Raw genomic sequence first — 19,133 nt, 5'->3', positions numbered from 1 at the left:
CTTCCTAATACAAATATCCCTTCCCTAGTCACTAGAAATTTGGTTATAGGACAAGAAATATAAATAGTGTACGAACGATAGAAGCCCAAAACATCAGATCAAGGTAAGAGTAGGAGAGAGAAACTTTGATATCATTCAGATCCTGGTTTAATATAGTATTTAAAAACACAATCTTTCGGGGGACCTGGCTGGCTCAGTAGAGCATGCAACTCTTGATCTCAGGGTCATGAGTTCAAGCCCCATGTTGGGCATGAAACCGACTTAAAAAAAAAAAATGGTGGCTTAGTCAGTTAAGTGTCATACTTGATTTCAGCTCAGGTCCTGATCTCATGAGTCATGAAATTGAGCCCTGCGTTGGGCTCAGCGCCGACAGCACAAAGCCTGCTTGGGATTCTCTTTCTCCCTCTCTCTCTGCCCCTCCCCCCCCCCCCGCCAAATAAATAAATAAACATTGTTTTAAATGGTAAAAAAATAAAATAAAAACTTGTCCTCTACCCTTCTCTTTCTCCTCCCTTTACCTTATCTCCCGTACTAGTGCTTGCCAAGTCCCAGGTGTCCACACACTGTAGAACGTCAGGGAGCTGGCAGACTCTGGACCTGTAATTACCAAAGGTTGTCTGGGGACACATAATATGCAGGTCCCTTCATTTTGCCTCTTTTGTCTAAAAATGAAATTCTAGTAAGCGTCACTTTCGGTGTTGTTACTTTTAATGAGTGAGTCATTCCGAATTTGAAGCCTCTACCTCTTCGTGTGAGAATTAGTAAAATAAGGAACACTAAACCATTTTAATTTGGAACAGAAAGACCCTATGAAAACTGAGGTGTTGCTGCTGGAATTGGTAAAAACACAACTTAAACCTTCTTTTTAGGAAGGTTTGAGACCAAAGACCATAATAAAGCACACTTAGGAGCTTGCTTCAAGAGAATGTTGTCCCTAATCCACACGTCTCCTTACTACTTTTTCGTGTGCCTTTATAAACTCCTTCACCATCTGACCAAGACGTTTCCTAATGACCAGTGCCAACAATTTGGCTTTATCCCATTCTCATTTCATAAGCAATGAATGGTACGGCTGCAACACCATGAAATTGATTCCTAGAAGTCACAAAACAAGATTTTGACATGAGGGGATGTCCCTCACTTAACGTTCCCTTCTGGATAAGATACCGGAGGCCTTGGTGCAGGGAATTCTTGAGAGAAAACAATAGGAGGATGAGGGATTGTGACGGGCTTTCTCCCCCACTGAAGAAAAACATCAATAACCCTGTTGACAGCGTAAAGCAGTGCTTCTATCTGGGGTCAAGGCCAGAACAATGGACACCTTATCCCACTCATCCTCTTCCTCTGATAAAGCCCCAACCAGTACTGTAAAGTCTTTTTTCGTAAGAGCCTAGTGACCTTTTTCAAAAAGTGCTTGAAAAAGAAGAGACGAAGGACAACTGGAATTAAGAGGATTTCCAATCTGTTGCGGTGGCTGGTCTAGAAGGATGTCTCAATTCCTGCTTCTCACCTGCGTCTTTCTCACCATCACACCTGCATCACCAGTGGGTGAGTCTTGTGTCACATACTTGGCACAACACACTTTTTGATACAGGAATTTGCTATTATGAACAGATAATTAAGAGCTAGGTTCCAATATCTTAAATACTGGTTCTAGAATAGTGTAAGAAAATGTATGATAACCTATGATAGATACATTTTCAAAGAAATTCTGTTTCATGTTCCAGTTAGCCTCTTGCCCAGGCATCCAGAATTTCCATGGATTTGCCACAACCAACAGCTTTCCACAAGCTAAATATTTCTTGGAGTACGTGTAAAAAGAATTCTAACTTCTTTATATTATAGGCACTTGTAGAATTCCAACTTTAAGAGCGAAAAAAAAATAATCTTTAGAGTTGAGGATAGAGGGTTTTTTTTTTGGTTGGTTGGTTGATTGGTTTTTTTGTTTTGTTTTGTTTTTAATAAATTCAAGGGACTGAATGAAAGTTCTATCCCCATGAAAGGCACAGATCTGGATAAATTGAACTTCTCAGTCTAGACATCTGTAAATAAGAACTTTTTGCATAGACTGAGTGAATCATAAACTCTCTCCCTTCTCAGGCTTGGCACAAGACTGGCCAACGAGGCAAAACAAAGTTTCAGTTCCAGTTACTAACACATTTCTCCTTTTTCCAATAGAATTTAAGTTCTAATTGGAAGAGAGAGTAAGAGGAGATCGAGATGGACAGAGCCATCCTGCTTGGCACTTTCGAGTAGCTCTGTTTAATTGACCCTGATTTATTTCTTCAGGGTAACTCAGGTCTTACTCTAGCACCTTTAAGGATGCACATTAAAAATAGGCTTGAGACCCCAAGGAGATGTGAAAATTAAGGTAATGTGGTATCCTGGATGGGATCCTAGAATAAAGACAAAGGCAAAAATTAAGGAAATCTAAACTATGGACTTGAGTTAATAATAATGTATCACCTTCGGATCATTAACTGTGGAAAAGGTACTGCAACTAATGTACAATGTTTCATAATAGGGGAAACTGGGCACAGAGTATATGGAAACTCTTTGTACTATTTTCTCAATTGTTCCCTAAATCTAATATTGTTCTTAAAAAATAGTCTATTAGAAAAAGATAGACTTGAGCTAGGTTTAATCACCCGTATCTTCTGCCAATAACTAACCAAGACTTGCCCCAGCAAAAGTAGCCCCCACCACCCGGAAGCTCCTGTTTGCCTTTCTTCCCATTCTTTACTGCTTACTCTCCAATACCTCTTGTTCCCACCCATCATACATCTTCTCTCTTCCCAGATCTTTTGGTTTTTTTTAATTTATTTATTGCAGCCCTTCTAGAACTTTGACTGGATGCCAAAAGCCAGATAAATAAGGGAGGCAAACCATAACAGTCTCTTAAAAACAGAGAACAAACTGAGGGTTGATGGGGGTGGAGGGTGGGATAAATGGGTGATGGGCTTTAAGGAGGGCACTTGTTGGGATGAGCACCGGCTTCTGAATGTAAGTGATGAATCACTGGGTTCTACTCCTGAAGCCAAGACTACACTGTATGTTAACTAACTTGAGAATTAAAAAGAATGAATGAATGAATGAATGAATGAATGAATGAATGAACTAACGAAGGAACGACTTTGGGAGCTGGGGAGCCCCGAGGGAGGGTCTTCCCCTACAGGAGAGAGCAAGTGAAAGAAAAAAAGGAGGGGAGGGAAAAGAGAGGAAGTGAGAGCGCAGGAAGCACAGGGGAAGAGTAGGAACTGGGAGGACCGGAGACGGAAGGAAGGACACTGGGGGCGCCTGGACCCAGTCCGAGGGGTGGCATCCCCCCCACCTGGAGGGCTGGGGATGGAAGGGTGGGGACGCTGGCTGACTTTGCTCTCTGCACTTGGCCCCCGTGAGGTGCCAGCCCTGGGGACACACAAGCTTCCGTGCATCCCAGACGGGGGTCCACGGATGGGGGACCTCAGGCAGGAATCCTGGCCAAGACGGGGGACCTTCCTGGCAGGGCTGGCCCGGGACTCAACTTTGCAAGGAACCGATGGAATTGTTCATTTTGAAGGTCTCCCATTTAAGGAGTGTATACATCAGCAATTTAGGATGCAGCATGCATGATACTGAATGCCAGACTCCACAATGAGAGACTGAAAACAGGAATTCACACCAGTGGCCAGATTATTAAAGGATCTAAGGAGTGGAGAGGAATGGGTGTATTTAATGTTAGAAAATATTGCATGGGTAACTTAAAAATATATTTATTTTACAGAACATAGTCGGTAAATTTCCCCTATTTGTGCCATATGTTCCCTTCAATGAGAGGAAGTGAACTTTTAACAAATAACACCAAAAAAATGACAGTTAAATTTAAGGAAAAACTTTATAAATCATGAAATAGTTGTTGAGGGAGGTTTAGGAATTTCTGCAAAAGCCATTAAAAGTTGAGTACCTAACCATTTCTTATAAAATTAGAGCCAAGGAGATCAACCAAATATTTCTATGAATTTATAATCACCTGCAAAATTGCCCTGGAAACCTTGCTTCTTAAGAGAATCACAGCTGGGAGAGCAGATGAGGGAATTTTTCCCTTTTGAGAGGGGAGAGAGTCTGTATGAGGACATTTCCTGCCCTCAAGTGACATCGCATACGGTCTAAGGCGCAGCTGGAATATCTCAGGCACATTTTAAAAGAGAGAGAGAGGCTCCTGCCATGTGCAACTCTGCAAATGTGTTATTTCCAGAAAGTGCAATAGCCTTACTTCCTCTCGCAAAATTTCATATTCTCTTTGGGGCCATTAGCACTAGGCTACACCCTCCTCTACATGTGACTGAATTTAGAAAGAAAATTGGAGTTCAAAAGTAGGCTTAGAAAATTCAAAATATTTTCTAGACAACTTAAACTTTATGATCATGGTCCATCCACAGTTAATTATTGTGCAGTATTTGCTAAAACTGAATTTCTGTCTACAAAGCACATTTGTCTTAATGTGAATTCCCTGACTACAATGTCAGGTAAGTTGGCCTCATGTGCATTACAAAGGATAGTAGTACTCTCCGGCTGGTATTCCTTTCTAGAATTTCTTGGTTTTATAGATTCTTCATAAAGACAATTTGCCTACATTAATTCCATGTTTCCTTGAAGTTGAGGGAAGCAGTGACAATATAGAGGATATTGGTGTCTTGAGTCATTAAAATATTTTTGATGAGATGTTTGTCCATGTGATTTATGCACTACAAAGGCATGCTTGAGAAATTTGGCTGTAGGGTGATGCCGTAGCTCATTGTTTATACACAAAAAGTTCCTATTTTCAATAAGTTTTCAATATATGCCAACATTCCCTTTGAGAATATCTTTGGTGATTACTTGTCAGTGTACTGTGTATTTCAAAACAGTGGATTTGTGCCAGAGGCATTTTCCTTTTCAGCGGGATGAGCTGTGCACCTTTATTCACAAGTCAAACTTTCCAGTAGTGCAAAATGTCATTCACAGTCTTGCTTACAAATGACCATCCAAATACTTTGTTTAAATGTCTTAGATGAAAAGCTTACAACACTGAGATACGGCCTCTCCATTAGTCCATAGCTGAACTAAAATCCCTCCCTGCAACAGTCTGCTCTTGCTCTAATAACAGAATACCTACATTTGTGAAAACTGATGCATACTCTTCAGTCTTTTTTTCTCCAAAGTATAGTTCTCTGCTTCTTCCCCAGTTGGTAATTTTTAGGTTCCCTTCCGAGTCTGGTCACTGGACCCCAGATTTGTCCACACTTTCATATAATATAGCCTCTAGGTGAACACAATACTCAAAATATTGTCTGACTCGAACAGAGTTCAGTGAAACTATAATCCTAAACTCCGTTGATCTGAACAACTATCCTTCTATCAAATGATTACTCTGGATAAAAAGTTGAGTCCAACGCTAACACTAAACCATAAATAGATTTGAAATAATTTTTGCAGCAGGCATTATAAAATATATTTAAGTCATCTTGAGGCATCTTAAACAGCTACTGTTTGGGCTTTTAGATTATTTCTTTCTTAAGTCCCCCCCCCCCAAAAAAAGCCAAAATGTAAGATGAAGTAGGTGGACTCAAGCTTTCGCCATTGTAATTGGAAACACCACAAGGTGCCTGCCTCTGAGGTGTCTGTTTCATCCCCAGCCCTAGATCCCTGCTCTGCTTACATCAGTTTGAATGAGCCATGGAGGAACACCGACCACCAGTTCGATGAGTCTCAAGGCCCCCCTCTATGTGACAACCATGTGGATGGGGAGTGGTACCGCTTCACAGGCATGGCAGGGGATGCCATGCCCACCTTCTGCATACCTGAAAACCATTGTGGAACCCATGCACCTGTCTGGCTCAATGGTAGCCACCCTCTAGAAGGTGATGGCATCGTGCAACGCCAGGCCTGCGCAAGCTTCAGTGGGAACTGCTGCCTCTGGAACACCACGGTGGAGGTCAAGGCTTGTCCGGGTGGCTACTATGTATATCGTCTGACCAAGCCCAGTGTCTGCTTTCATGCCTACTGTGGTCGTGAGTACCTTCTCTGTGCTCTTTTCCTCCCCTATGAGGGCCACAGATGGCATCAGAAAAATGCTGTATGAAATTGAGCTATCATAGTATCTCAGAGTCTAAATAACATTGATTTAGAGTCACAGGTAACTTCAGATTGTGATTTCTGTGGTCTGTTCTTAGATTCCTGAAGATGTCCTGAAGAAACAGAAAGGGAAAGGAATTATGACTTTGATCAGTTCTTTTTTATTTTGCCTTTGTTCCACTCAAACAAAACATTAGAAAATGAAATGTTGACTTGGGTTATTTAAATAGTGGATTTCTAACCTTTTTGAGAATGGAGAACCCTTTTTTAAGATATATATCAGACATCCATAAGGTAGTACTGTGCTTAGTATCCATTGATTTTTTTTAAATGATATGTAATGGGAAAAACCTGCTTGAGATCAGTAGTATTTTAAAACAAATGTTTGTTATTAATCCCATCAAAATCTGCATGCATTTAAAAATTTTTTAATGTTTATTTATTTTTGAGACAGAGAGAGACAAAGCACGAGCAAGGGAGGGGCAGAGAGAGAGGGAGACTGAGAATCCGAAGCAGGCTCCAGGCTCTGAGCTGTCAGCACAGAGCCCGAAGTAGGGCTTGAACTCATAAGCTGTGAGATCATGACCTGAACCGAAGTCAGACGCTTAAAAAAAAAAAAAAATCTGTATGCATTTTAAAAATAGAGTACAGGGGTGTCTGGGTGGCTCAGTCAAGCGTCCAACTTTGGCTCAGGTCATGATCTTACGGTTCATGGGTTCAAGCCCCACATTGGGCTCTATCTGATAGCTCAGAGCCTGGAGCCTGCTTCGGATTGTGTCTCCCTCTCTCTCTGCACCTCCCCTACTTATGCTCTGTCTCTCTCTGTGCCTCAAAAATAAATAAATGTTTTTTAAAAAGTCTTTTTAAATAAAAAATAAAATACATAGAAGAATAGGGCATAACACTTATTTAATCTACAGCTCGTATTTGGTGAGGTTTTAGATTTGCAGAAACTATCACCTGTGGGTCTGAAGTTGGGAACCATTGATCTAAATGACAGATGTCCCTGGGCAGTATCTCTTTCCATTGGGTTACATAAACCCTGAACTATGAGAACTCTCAATGTTGGCCAAGAGCTCCTACCTCATGATTGAACCCATGAGGCTTTCTCATGAATGAGTGTCCTCTGGTCCTTAACCCCTCATGAAAGGTCGACCTTATCTTTCCACAGATTTTTATGACATCTGTGATGAGGACTGCCACGGCAGCTGCTTGGACACCAGTGAATGCACGTGCTCTCCGGGAACTGTGCTAGGCCCTGACAGGCAGACATGCTTCGGTAAGAAACTAATTGTGAGGTGGAAATAGGCCATTCGCATCAAAAGGCAAATCAAAAACTTCCTGACTGTCATTTTTCTAGTTTGTGTCTCTAAACCCTTAGAACAGTATTTGCCTTTTTAGTTTGTGACTAAAGCCTCAAACCAAATTTATACATGTGGAGGAACAGTCTAGACTCACACTGTCCAATACAGCAGCCCCTACCCGTGTGTGGCTGTGGAGCTCTTGATATGTGGCCAGTGTGGGGGCCCTTGGGTGGCTCATTCAGTTACGCATCTGACTTTGGCTCAGATCATGGTCTCACAGTTCGTGGGTCAGAGCCTGGAGCCTGCTTCGGATTCTGTGTCCCTCTCTCGCCCTGCTTCTCCCCCACTCATGCTCTCTCTGTCTCTCAAAAATAAATAAACGTTTAAAAAAATAAAAAATAAAAAAAAAGAAATGTGGCTAGTGTGATTGAAAAACTAAATTTTAATTTTACCTAATTTTAATTTAAAAACTGATACTTGAGGGATGTCTGGGTGACTCCACTGGTTACGCGACTGACTCTTGATTTCGGCCCTGGTCATGATCTTGCAGTTCATGAGTTCAAGACCGCATCAGGCTCTGCACTCACAACACAGAGCCTGCTTCAGATCCTCTGTCTCCCTCTCTGCCCCTCCCCATTCTCTCTTTCTCTCTTTCTTTCTCAAAAATAAATGTTAAAAAAAATTTTTTAAGTGGTATTTTATTCAGTCATTGGAAAACCGAAAATGTTTGGGACAACTTGAGTAACCAACAGTAAACTTTATGACTCTAAATGCCAACCAAGTATTTCTCTTTTTTTAATGTTTATTTATTTGTTTGAGAGAAGGAGAGAGAGGGAGAGAGAGTGAACAGGGGAAGATAGATTGAGAGAGGGAGAGAGAGAATCCCAAGCAGGCTCAGCAGTGTGAGCGCACAACAATCCCATGACATGACCTGAGCTGAAATCAAGAGTCGGCCGCTTAGCCACCTGAGCCACCCAGGCACTCCCCAACCAAGTAATTCAATGAAGAGTTAGCAACCAGGGAGCCTGGGTGGCTCAGTCGGCTGAGAATTCGACTCTTGATCTCAGCTCAGGTCTTGATCTTAGGGTTGTGAGTTCAATCTCCAGTTCTATGCCCAGCATATAGCCTACTAAAAAACGAAGAGGAAAGGAAAGGAAAGGAAAGGAAGGGAAGGGAAGGGAAGGGAAGGGAAGGGAAGGGAAGGGAAGGGAAGGGAAGGGAAGGGAAAAGAAAAGAAAAGAAAAGAAAAGAAAAGAAAGAAAAGAAAAGAAAAGAAAAGAAAAGAAAAGAAAAGAAAATTTAGCACCCAAATTGAGATATGCTGTAAGTATAAAATACACACTAGATTCATTCAAAAAAATTTTTAAATATCTCAATAATTTAATATTGATTTTATATTTAAAGGAAATATTTTAGACATATTGGATTAAATGAAATGTGGTCTTAGAATTTTTTTAATGTGACTGCTAGAAAGTGTTAAATTACTTATGTGGCTTGCTTTGTATTTCTGTCAGATGGCTTTGCTCTAGGATTATCTAAGAACATACTCCTACAGCTTCACTAACATAATTTTGGTTTCTCTGAGTAGCAAGAAATGGGAGTCAGATAATTTTCTAGGAAATCTAGAGTTGTCTACTTACACTCAGTTTTTGTCTGTAACTGGAACAAAATAGAGTTAAAAAACCCAAGACTGAAGATCATATCTTTTCCCATTAATGTTATGACTCATAACATTAGTTTCCCATTAAGGTATTCAGACTCAAATAGGTTTAAAACACATCCAAGGACAACTGGGTGGCTCAGTTGGTTAAATCACCGACTCTTGATTTCAGCTCAGGCCCTGATCTCATGGTTCATGGGTTCGAGCCCTGCGTCTGGCTTTTCAATGAGAGTGTGGAGCCTGCATAGGATTCTCTCTGTCTCCCTCTCTCTCTGCCCCTCCCCTGCTCATGATCTCTTTCTCTCTCTCTGTCTCTCTCCCTCAAAAATAAATAAACACTTAAAACACACCCAGAGAGAAAGGGAACCCTGGCCCACATCTGCCTTTTCAAGAACAGTAACAGGTCAAATGGAACGGGGATTAAGTTGAAAGGAATATAAAAAGATTCTTATTGTAGAAAAGTTTATGTTCTTCAGCCTCCTTAATGAACCCCACTGACAACCCCATGGAGTATGTTTATGCCCTCCTGTGCCAGCTCTTAGGGATCTTGCATGATGGACTTCGTGTGATTTAATGCTAAAAGGTTTGGGATATAGGAGATGATTGTTCCCGTAATCTTCCCTAACTTCCTTCCCTAACCCCCTCTCCGTCTCACACACACACACACACACACACACACACACACACACACACACGATGTGCTTGGGAAATATTTGGCTTCATTTTAAGACAGGCTTTGTTTCATTACTCAGCTTTTTTTTTTTTTTTTTTTTTTTTTTTTTTTTTTAGTGTTTATTTTTGAGAGAGAGAGTGCAAACGGGGGAGAGGCAGAGAGAGAGGGAGACACAGAATCTGAAGCAGGCCCCCAGCTCTGAGCTGTCAGCACCAGCTGACTGAGCCACCCAGGCGCCCCTCAGCTTTTGTTTTAATATAACATTTGAATAGATAAGATAATTAGATGGGTCCCAAATTGAACAGCTTGAATGGTATGCAATGAAATGTCTAGCTCTCTGTCCTCCATTTGTCCCATTTGTCCCTTCTCCAACCCCATCTCAGGTAAACTCTTGTAATATTTTCTGATGTATGCTCCCAAGATTTCTTCAGGCAGATATAAAAAATGTAAATATGTATGTTTATTTACTGCCCTTTTTTTACACCAAAGGCTGCATATTGTACACATCTCTTGGTTAGCAATTTATGTTGGACATCTTTGCCTAGCAGTGCGTAGGGAAATCACCTCAGTTCCTATTTGAAGTCTGTCATGAATTCCCTGAAATTAAAGGCAAAGTTTTGTGTTAATGTAAGTTTTCCTTTATTTTAAAAAATATATATAATATAATTTTAATTATTATTTTAAATTATGTTAATTTTTTAGTCCAAGAAAAGTGTAAAAGAAAATAATACAACAGGATTATTGGCCAGAATGATAAAATAATATAATTCATGTACCCAGATTTAACTATAGTTCATTTTTTCTTCCATTTTTCTTTTTTTTTTTAAGTAAATCTTTTGTGGGGCACCTGGGTGGCTCAGTCAGCTAAGCATCCAACTTCAGCTCAGGTCATGATCTCTCAGCTTGTGAATTCAAGCCCCGCATCAGGCCCTGTGCTGGCAGCTTGGAGTCTGGAGCTGCTTCAGATTCTGTCTCTCTCTCTCTCTGCCCCTACCCAGCTCATGCTCTGTCTCTCTGTCTCTCTGTCTCTCTGTCTCAAAAATAAATAAGAATTTTTAAAAAAGTAAATCTTTTTTTTTTGATATGTATTCATTTTGAGAGAGAGAGAGTGTGCACAAGAGCAGAGTAAGGACAGAAAGAGAGAGAGAGAGAGAGGGAGAGAGAGAGAGAGAGAGAGAGAGAGAGAGAGAGAGAATCCCAAGCAGGCTCCGTGCTGTCAGTGCAGATCCCCATGCCCGGCTGAAACCTTCAAACTGTGAAATCATGACCAGAGCCAAAATCAAGAGTCAGATGCTTAACCCACTGAGCCACCCAGCTGCCCCCTTTTTCTTTTTAATGAAATTTTACAGATACAAATGAAGTCATCTCACTCCATCTCCTTTTTCATTTCCCTTTTTCACCCTCTGGGAGTAATCACTGTTTTGAAACTAGTGTGTGTTCTTCTGGTCCCTGTTTTTATTCTTTTATTATTTATGTATGTACCCATAACAATATATAGCATTGTTTTTGTTCTTTTTTTTTTAATTTTTTTTAATTAAAAAAAAATTTTTTTAACGTTTATTTTTAAGACAGGGAGACACAGAGCATGAACAGGGGAGGGTCAGAGAGAGGGAGACACAGAATCTGAAGCAGGCTCCAGGCTCTGAGCTGTCAGCACAGAGCCCGACACGGGGCTAGAACTCACGGACCACGAGATCATGGCCTGAGCCGGAGTTGGCCGCTTAACTGACTGAGCCACCCAAGCGCTCCCATTGTTTTTGTTCTTAAAATTAACATAAAAATGATACCTTACTCCATGTGTGAGATTTTCTCTAGAGTATACTCATAAAAGTAGAATTGCTGGGGCAGAGAGCATCTAAGGCCGTAAGTGACAGTTAACTCCCAAATACCAATGGTTTAAATCAGAAGTGTATTACTGTCTCGCATAAAAAAGAAAAAAGAAAAAGAAAAAAATCAGTCTCGAGGTAAACTGTCCAGTCTTGGGACAGAGTATGGCCACATCCAGGAAAGCAGCTGGCACTTGTAACCATCCACTTGCCAGGCAGTAGTGGCCCCAGTGAAGAGTCTAATCTTATGCACTACATTTTTCATTTCTACAAGTTCTGTGCATTTGCTTGGTTTCAATTCTACTTTGTCTTTTTGCATACTTCTTTTATCTTGGTTACTATCCTTTCTTTTATCTGTTTAGTAATTTTTTAGATCATTGCATTACAGATTTTTCTGGATTATTCTGTTATCTCCAGTTCAGAGCCTTCCATTTGTTATCTTGCCAAGCCATTCTCATCATGGATCATTTCCTCATGTGTAGTGTTTTGTGGCAAACCACCACCTGTTGAAATTGTGTTTCTGTGGAACTCCCCTCTGACTGCCTGGTTTGTGGAAGTTTGTCTACAGAGCAGTTTTTCAAATGCTTCTGTCATGCACAACAGAAGTTTCGCCAGTCCAGGCCAAATTTTATACCAGTTTCTCAGCTCCAAGATCCCCATTTTCCATGGGAATGATAAGTTCATACTTCAACCATAGCAAAGCCTGACTTGGGGTTTGCGTTGTTTATGGAGGATTTTTCTCTCCCCAAGGCCTCAGAGAGAGCTTGCTTACTGTGTCCGTGGGCCTCAGGGCAAAGTTCTTCTACTCCCCCTTTCATTGTGGGGATATCTTTTCTGGGGTCCTGGATTTAAGCAGGGTTTCATTTGCAGTTCACCTCCTCTCCTGAGCCCAAGGCCATGCCATCTGTCACCCTGTGGGTGTTCAAATCCCAAACCCCTATCCCCAACTCCAAGCCATGATACATGTATCTCCCAAGCTTCTCTTTCTTTGTAGAAGTACGGGAAGTGACATTTGCATTTTTTTATAGCAAGCAGCTGTGCATTTTTTTTTTATAGCAAGAGTACTTATCCTTTATCAGATTCTTAAAAAGGTTAACAGTCATTGCTTAAGTACCGAATAGGAATATTCCAATATTTAAAATAGACTTCAAGGGCAGTTGTTCATATTATAACAGAAGATGGCCTCACACATAATTTTTATCAGCTATTCGTTTCTGCACTGCAAGTTCCTTTGATGTATTTAAAACACAGTTTGATTTGTAAGTCTGTATTTATTTAGTTAAACTTCAGGAACTCACTGGAAAAAGTGAGATTCACCAATACAAACAAATAGGTGAGGCCAGGTAACAAAAGAAACTTCATTTCCCCAGTTTTGCTCTTAGAAGGGAATTAATTGGCCAACAACTAAGTGCCTTCTGTTCTAGCAGAGGGCAGATGGGTAAATAACCTGGTTTAGGAGATCAGGTTAATGGAAGTGATTATGAGGATTACAGCAAAGGATTGGTGTATCGACAGGCTCTGAAAAGATGAGAAGACTCTGCTAAGGGGCTTGGGAAAAGATTGAGCTGCTCAACAGTGTGTAAACAGGGTGGTTTCTCTTCTACAGATGAAAATGAATGTGAGCAAAACAATGGTGGCTGCAGTGAGATCTGTGTAAATCTGAAAAATTCATATCGCTGTGACTGTGGGGTTGGTCGTGTGCTAAGAAGTGATGGCAAGACGTGTGAAGGTGAGAATGGGTAAGAAGGGATTCAGATCAAGATCCCAGACTAAACCATTGGCTTACTCTTTGATTGATGTTCGTGAAATTGTCCAGCATAAGGAGAGAGTCAAGGTTGGGCTATGTAAAGAAATGACAAAAGGGGTTCACCGTCACTGGGGACTGTCATGTTGCAGGCAGAATTCGGTTTTGATTTCATCTTCAAGATAAAGGCAGTTGTATTTTGCAAGAGGCAGAGGGCCACTTTTTTTTTTTCTTTTTAAGTAAATTCTACCCTCAGCGTGTGGCTGTAACTTACAACCCCAAGGTCAAGAGGCACAGGCTCTACCAACTGAGCCAGCCAGGTGCCCCAAGGGCCACATTTAATTTGGGGGAAAAAATAGGGTATTATGCATTTCTCAAACTTTAATGTGCCCCTAAATCACCTGGGATCTTGTTAAAATGCAGATGGTGATTCAGTAGATCTGGAGTCAGGCAAAGATAATACATTTCTAAATAACTTCTAGGTGACGCCTCTGCTGCAGAGGAGCATAGTTGGAGTAGGAAGATAATAGAGATGGTTATAGCAGGGTTTCTCAAACATTCCTGCTGAGGAGAATCACCCGGGTGCTTTCAAACCTGGCCCTTGCCAGTCCTCTCTCCTGGAACCTTGGTTCAGGGGGGCGAGATGGGCCTTAGGGTTTGTGTTTTTTACCAAGTTCTATTAGGTGAGTCTTACCATCTTGAAGTTTGGGAACCTGGTTCACATGCAGGCATTTTTTTTCCCCCCTCTATGCTTTGCATTTACTGGAGATTAATACACTGTGGGGAAGATAACTAAAATTTTCTATTGTTAATAGCAGAAATGCTGTGTACATTTTATATGATTAAGTAATAAAAAAGAATTTGTAATTTATGTCAAATAGTTGAAATGGCAGTTGTGTACTCTGACAATGATATGAAACTTAGGTAATGTTCTTTCTCTAAGACACCTTTGCCCTTGTAAATTATCACAAAATGTCATGCCTTCCACTTTACTGAGTCTGAATCTCATACCATTGGGAGTTGAGGGACCAAAAGAAAAAAAAGAAAAACCCTCTTTGCAGATTATATGAAGAGATAAATGGCTTAATTATTATTTACAGAGGACCTATGCTTTGTCTGTGAGGCTAAATCGAATTTGTGGTACAACACTGCTTATAAGAGTTCACTTTATTCTGGTAATATTCAACATAATAAAATATTATCCCGAAAGGAAAAATTATGCCTAGTTCCTACATTTTGTTCCATGCAACAAAGTTTGCATTAATAACCGAGGGATCGGGGCGCCTGGGTGGCGCAGTCGGTTAAGCGTCCGACTTCAGCCAGGTCACGATCTCGCGGTCCGTGGGTTCGAGCCCCGCGTCGGGCTCTGGGCTGATGGCTCAGAGCCTGGAGCCTGTTTCCGATTCTGTGTCTCCCTCTCTCTCTGCCCCTCCCCCGTTCATGCTCTGTCTCTCTCTGTCCCAAAAATAAAATAAACGTTGAAAAAAAAAAAAAATTAAGTATCCAGATTTGTAAACAGGTAATAACCTAATACTTCCTAAGTTTTGCAAGGATTAATTCGCTGCAAATTTGTATTCTTTGTTTTACAAAAATCAGTTGATCCCAGGTTAATTTACTAATGTTCCAAGGAACTAATTTTTTTAAACTGTTATTGAACTGAGAATTATAACTATAACTGGAAATCGGTTTCTATCTTTCTTTGAGCATCTGAGATGCTTTGAAAGCATTCCCTTTACTTATCTTACCCCTAGAACAGGGGCAGCAAACTTCTGTGTAGACCAAATAGTAGGTATTTTAGGCTCTGGGGATCGTATGGAATCTGTTGAAACTACTCAAGTCTGCCCTGTAGTGAGAAAGCACTCAGACAATTGGTAAATGAATGAGCGTGACTGTGTGCCAGTAAAACTTATGCCAGAATTTGATGACCCCTCACAATGTCTAGAGCCCACAAAGGTCATTAATTTTCCCAACTATGAAATCGTGTGGTAGTTTCTTCAGTTTTCAATTGAATATTTTTTTCTTGTTCATTTGGTTGAGTATGCTTTTTGAAAATGCAAAACTTTCGGGGCACCTGGGTGGCTCAGTTGGTGAAGTGTCTGACTCTGGATCTCAGCTCAGGTCTTGATCTCAGGGTTGTGAGTTAAAGCCCATGTTGGGCTCCATGCTGGGCATGAAGCCTACTAACAAAGAAGAAGAGGGAGAGGAAGAGAAGGAAGAGGAAGGAGGAGGAGGAAAAGGAAGAAGGAAATAGAGGAGGAGAAGGAGAAGGAGAAAGAGAAAGAAAATGCAAAGCTTTTTTTTTTTTTTTTTACATGTTTTATTTATTTTTGAGGCAGAGAGAGACAGAGCATGAGCAGGGGAGGGGCAGAGAGAGAGGGAGACACAGAATCTGAAACAGGCTCCAGGCTCCGAGCTGTCAGCACAGAGCCCGACGCGGGGCTCGAACTCACAAACCGTGAGATCATGACCACAAACCGTGAGGTGAAATCAGACGCTTAACCAACTGAGCCACCCAGGCACCCCTGGGCCTTATTTTTATAAGTGTGCTATCAGCCCAAGGCACGTATCCCAGTGCTATTGTTCCTAGAGATTTGAGGAGAGGGTCTGGCAATCCAACCAACTGGCAATAATGGATACGTCTCTCTAGTCTAGTTGAATTTATATTCTGTCAGTCCCTTTTATATCAGTCATATGCTATAAAATTTCAAAATGAGTGGATTACAGCAACTAAGAAATGACTTTTGGGTCTTCCTCTCCAAAACTGTCGTATAACCATGAGAAAAACAGACAAATCCAGATTGAAGGTCATTCTACAAAATGACCAGCTTAAGAGGTTAGAGCTTTAGATGTTCTAAGATTGCTCTTTCTAGCTATAACATTTAATGAACATTTTTTGTGTGGACTTCCCTACATGACTCAGTGACTGGGTTAGACCCCAGTGATACTGCAATGAGTCAAATATATTCCCTGATGCCAAGTGCCAGCCCAAGAACAGAATTCTTGGGAAAGAGGCCTGCAAGATCACTCCCTTTTCTTTTGGTTTTATTGCAGACATTGAAGGATGCCACAATAACAATGGTGGCTGCAGCCATCTTTGCCTGGTGTCTGAGAAGGGCTATCAGTGTGAATGTCCCCGGGGCTTGGTGCTGTCTGAGGATAACCACACATGCCAAGGTAGTACACGGATGCGCTCAACCTCTGCTCTCCCCCGTGAATCTCCCTGCCTTCTTCACTCAAGTGTGTTAATATTCCCATCTTGTAGAGCATCAGCTCTTTCGACAGTGTATATCTCTGCATCTTTACTCTGGGATCATTCAAAAGAGAAGCTCTCTAAGACAGCATTACCAAAAAGTTCATTTTCTTTTGCTTTTTAAAAAATTCTGGTACAAAAAAAAACATACAACAGAAAATTGACCATCTAAACCAATTTCAAATGTATAGTTAGGTAGTGGTAAGTATATTCACATTGCTGTGCAACAGATTTCCAGAATGTTTTTATCTTGCAAAACTAAAACTCAATACCCATTAAACAATAATTCCCCCCATTCCTCCCTCCCCACCCCCTGCCCTGGCAACCACTGTTATATTTTCTATTTCTATGAAGTTTGACTACTTTAGACACCTCATGTGACTATGTATCTTTTGTGATTGACTTATTTCACTTAGTATTTCATTTAGCACAAAGTTCATCCATGTGGCATATGACAGGATTTCCTTTCTTCATAAAGCTGAATAATATTCTGCCGTATTTATATACTACATTTTGTTTAGGGGCTCATCCATTGATGGGCACTTGAGTTACTTCGACATTTTAGATATTGCAAATAATGCTGCTATGAACATGAGTGTGCAAATATCTCTTTGAGATCCTGTTTTCAGTTCTTTTGGATAAATACCCAGAAATGGGATTGATGGTCCATCAGTTTCCTTTGCTTTTTACTTTTGATTTTTTTCTCTAATTTCTATTATTAGCAGTATAACTAATAGTTAATTTTGAAGTCTAAGACACTGATGCAGTTCCTCTCTTTTCTAACAGATAATTGGGTGGTGAAACTAAGTTGAGAGCCCTAGGGAGCTGATTCGTCTCCCTACAATTACAATGTGAACATCAACAATTCTCTGAGAACTATTTTCTGGAAATCTAGTTATTTATGTCCAGAATATTAACTCATTCACATAGCATATATTTAATGAGCACCTATCTCTGATTTCCTTATACTGTGTTATTGTTATGATATATCCTCCCATATTGATGTTGTCCTCACATATTTTCTGACAGTACCCATAAGTATTCCTTTTCGGGTATTTGTAGAGTCTGGAAAACTGAACACAGGAACACCAAAGAAAAGCAATCTTTTTCATATTAAGTTAAAGTGGAATTTATAGTCAGCATTTATGGTTTACTGAACAATGCAAGGACAATTTGGAACTCTTTCCCAAGTGCACTAACGTTGTTTTTATTACCTCTGTTTTATGAGACATAATTAATTGTAAAGTCAGAGCAGTACTGTTATGTAATTTAAGCCTACATCAAAGCAGTACTTTTTCTGTATTGCCAATAAATTGTGTTTGTGCTAAAAGTTAATCCTTTAGGTGTTTCAGTTCGTGGAACTATGCTATCCACACTTTGAAATAAATGTTGAATTGAAACTCAAACACAATATTTCCTCATTTGGGGAACAATTATTTGAGGATCATTATTAGACCACAACCCTGGGAGTTAGGAGTCCTGGTTTTATTCACCAACTTGTTTTGAGCCTCATAGATTTTCTTAAGGATAAAACAAAAAGCTCAAATTGTGTGAGGTTAAAATTATTTCCCCTAGACACCGTCCTTACCCTTCTCCCAATTCAAATTTCCCAGTTCTAACAGTACCCCCCTTTCTGCCGCAGTCCCCGTATTGTGCAGGTCAAGTACCATTGAAGTGAGCATCCCCAGGGACCTGGTTGGCGGTCTGGAGCTCTTCCTGACCAACACCTCCTGCCGAGGAGTGTCCAACGGCACCCACGTCAACATCCTCTTCTCCCTCAAGACGTGTGGCACAGTGGTCAATGTAGGTTCTTCCTGGAGGACGCTTGGGGAATAACCAAAAGCCAGTTATTTGGGAGGTAGTTGACAGAGGTATGCAGCGTGGCTTGTGTTATAGATGAAATAGTTCCACATTAAATAATGGAGCTCAAAGAATCATATGCCGTTCATTTAACACATATATTATTGAGCATCTGCCGTGGTCCTGGCACTGTGAGCACAGAGAGGTAAGAAGAGTTCTTCTCTTTCTGTTCTTAAATGGTCCTGTCTCTCCAATGTGTACAGACATTTTCCCAAGTGCCTCAGCACCAGCACTGGGAGACTGGTCGCATCTCCTCTGACCAATTATTTTACTTGAAGAAAGCAAATGACACAGATGAAAGTTCACTTATGAAGTAACAAATGAGTTCGAGTAGTAAATTAGACACAGGTTCAAAGTTTGTATTTTTGTCCAAGAATCTGCATTGGAGTCTCAGGGATATATGAAATAAGATTCCTAACTTTTGAGAACATACACAGTAGTATTGAGATCACACACACATACACACACACACACACACACACACACACAATATAAATAAGAAACAGTGAGGGGCGCCCGGGAGGCTCAGTCGGTTAAGTGTCCAACTCTGGATTTCGGCTCGGATCATGATGTCATGGTTTCTGGGATGGAGCCCCACGTTGGGCTCTGGCTGACAGTGAAGAGCCTGTTTGGGATTCTCACTCTCCCTCTCTCTCTGCCCCTCCCCCACTCATGCATGCTCTCTCCCTCTCTTTCTCTCTCAAAAATAAATTAAAAAAGAAA

General features: G+C 40.8%; 1 protein-coding gene across 1 annotated transcript in view; it reads left to right on the top strand.

Moving 5' to 3' along the window:
• The first annotated feature begins 457 nt into the window (after positions 1-457).
• OIT3 (oncoprotein induced transcript 3) overlaps positions 458-19,133 on the top strand; it is a 28,388-nt gene continuing 9,712 nt past the window's right edge. The window contains exons 1-6 of the mRNA XM_030334700.1: positions 458-1,548; positions 5,655-6,029; positions 7,265-7,372; positions 13,163-13,285; positions 16,352-16,474; positions 18,193-18,353. Coding sequence (XP_030190560.1) covers positions 1,488-1,548; positions 5,655-6,029; positions 7,265-7,372; positions 13,163-13,285; positions 16,352-16,474; positions 18,193-18,353 — 951 coding nt within the window. The 5' untranslated portion in view covers positions 458-1,487. The remainder of the gene's footprint in view (positions 1,549-5,654; positions 6,030-7,264; positions 7,373-13,162; positions 13,286-16,351; positions 16,475-18,192; positions 18,354-19,133) is intronic.

This window comes from Lynx canadensis, chromosome D2 (assembly GCF_007474595.2).
Source record: "Lynx canadensis isolate LIC74 chromosome D2, mLynCan4.pri.v2, whole genome shotgun sequence".
In the NCBI taxonomy this organism is placed as follows: domain Eukaryota; kingdom Metazoa; phylum Chordata; class Mammalia; order Carnivora; family Felidae; genus Lynx; species Lynx canadensis.
The sequence above is the reverse complement of the archived record's forward strand: the minus strand, read 5'-3'. Positions and strand labels throughout refer to the sequence as shown.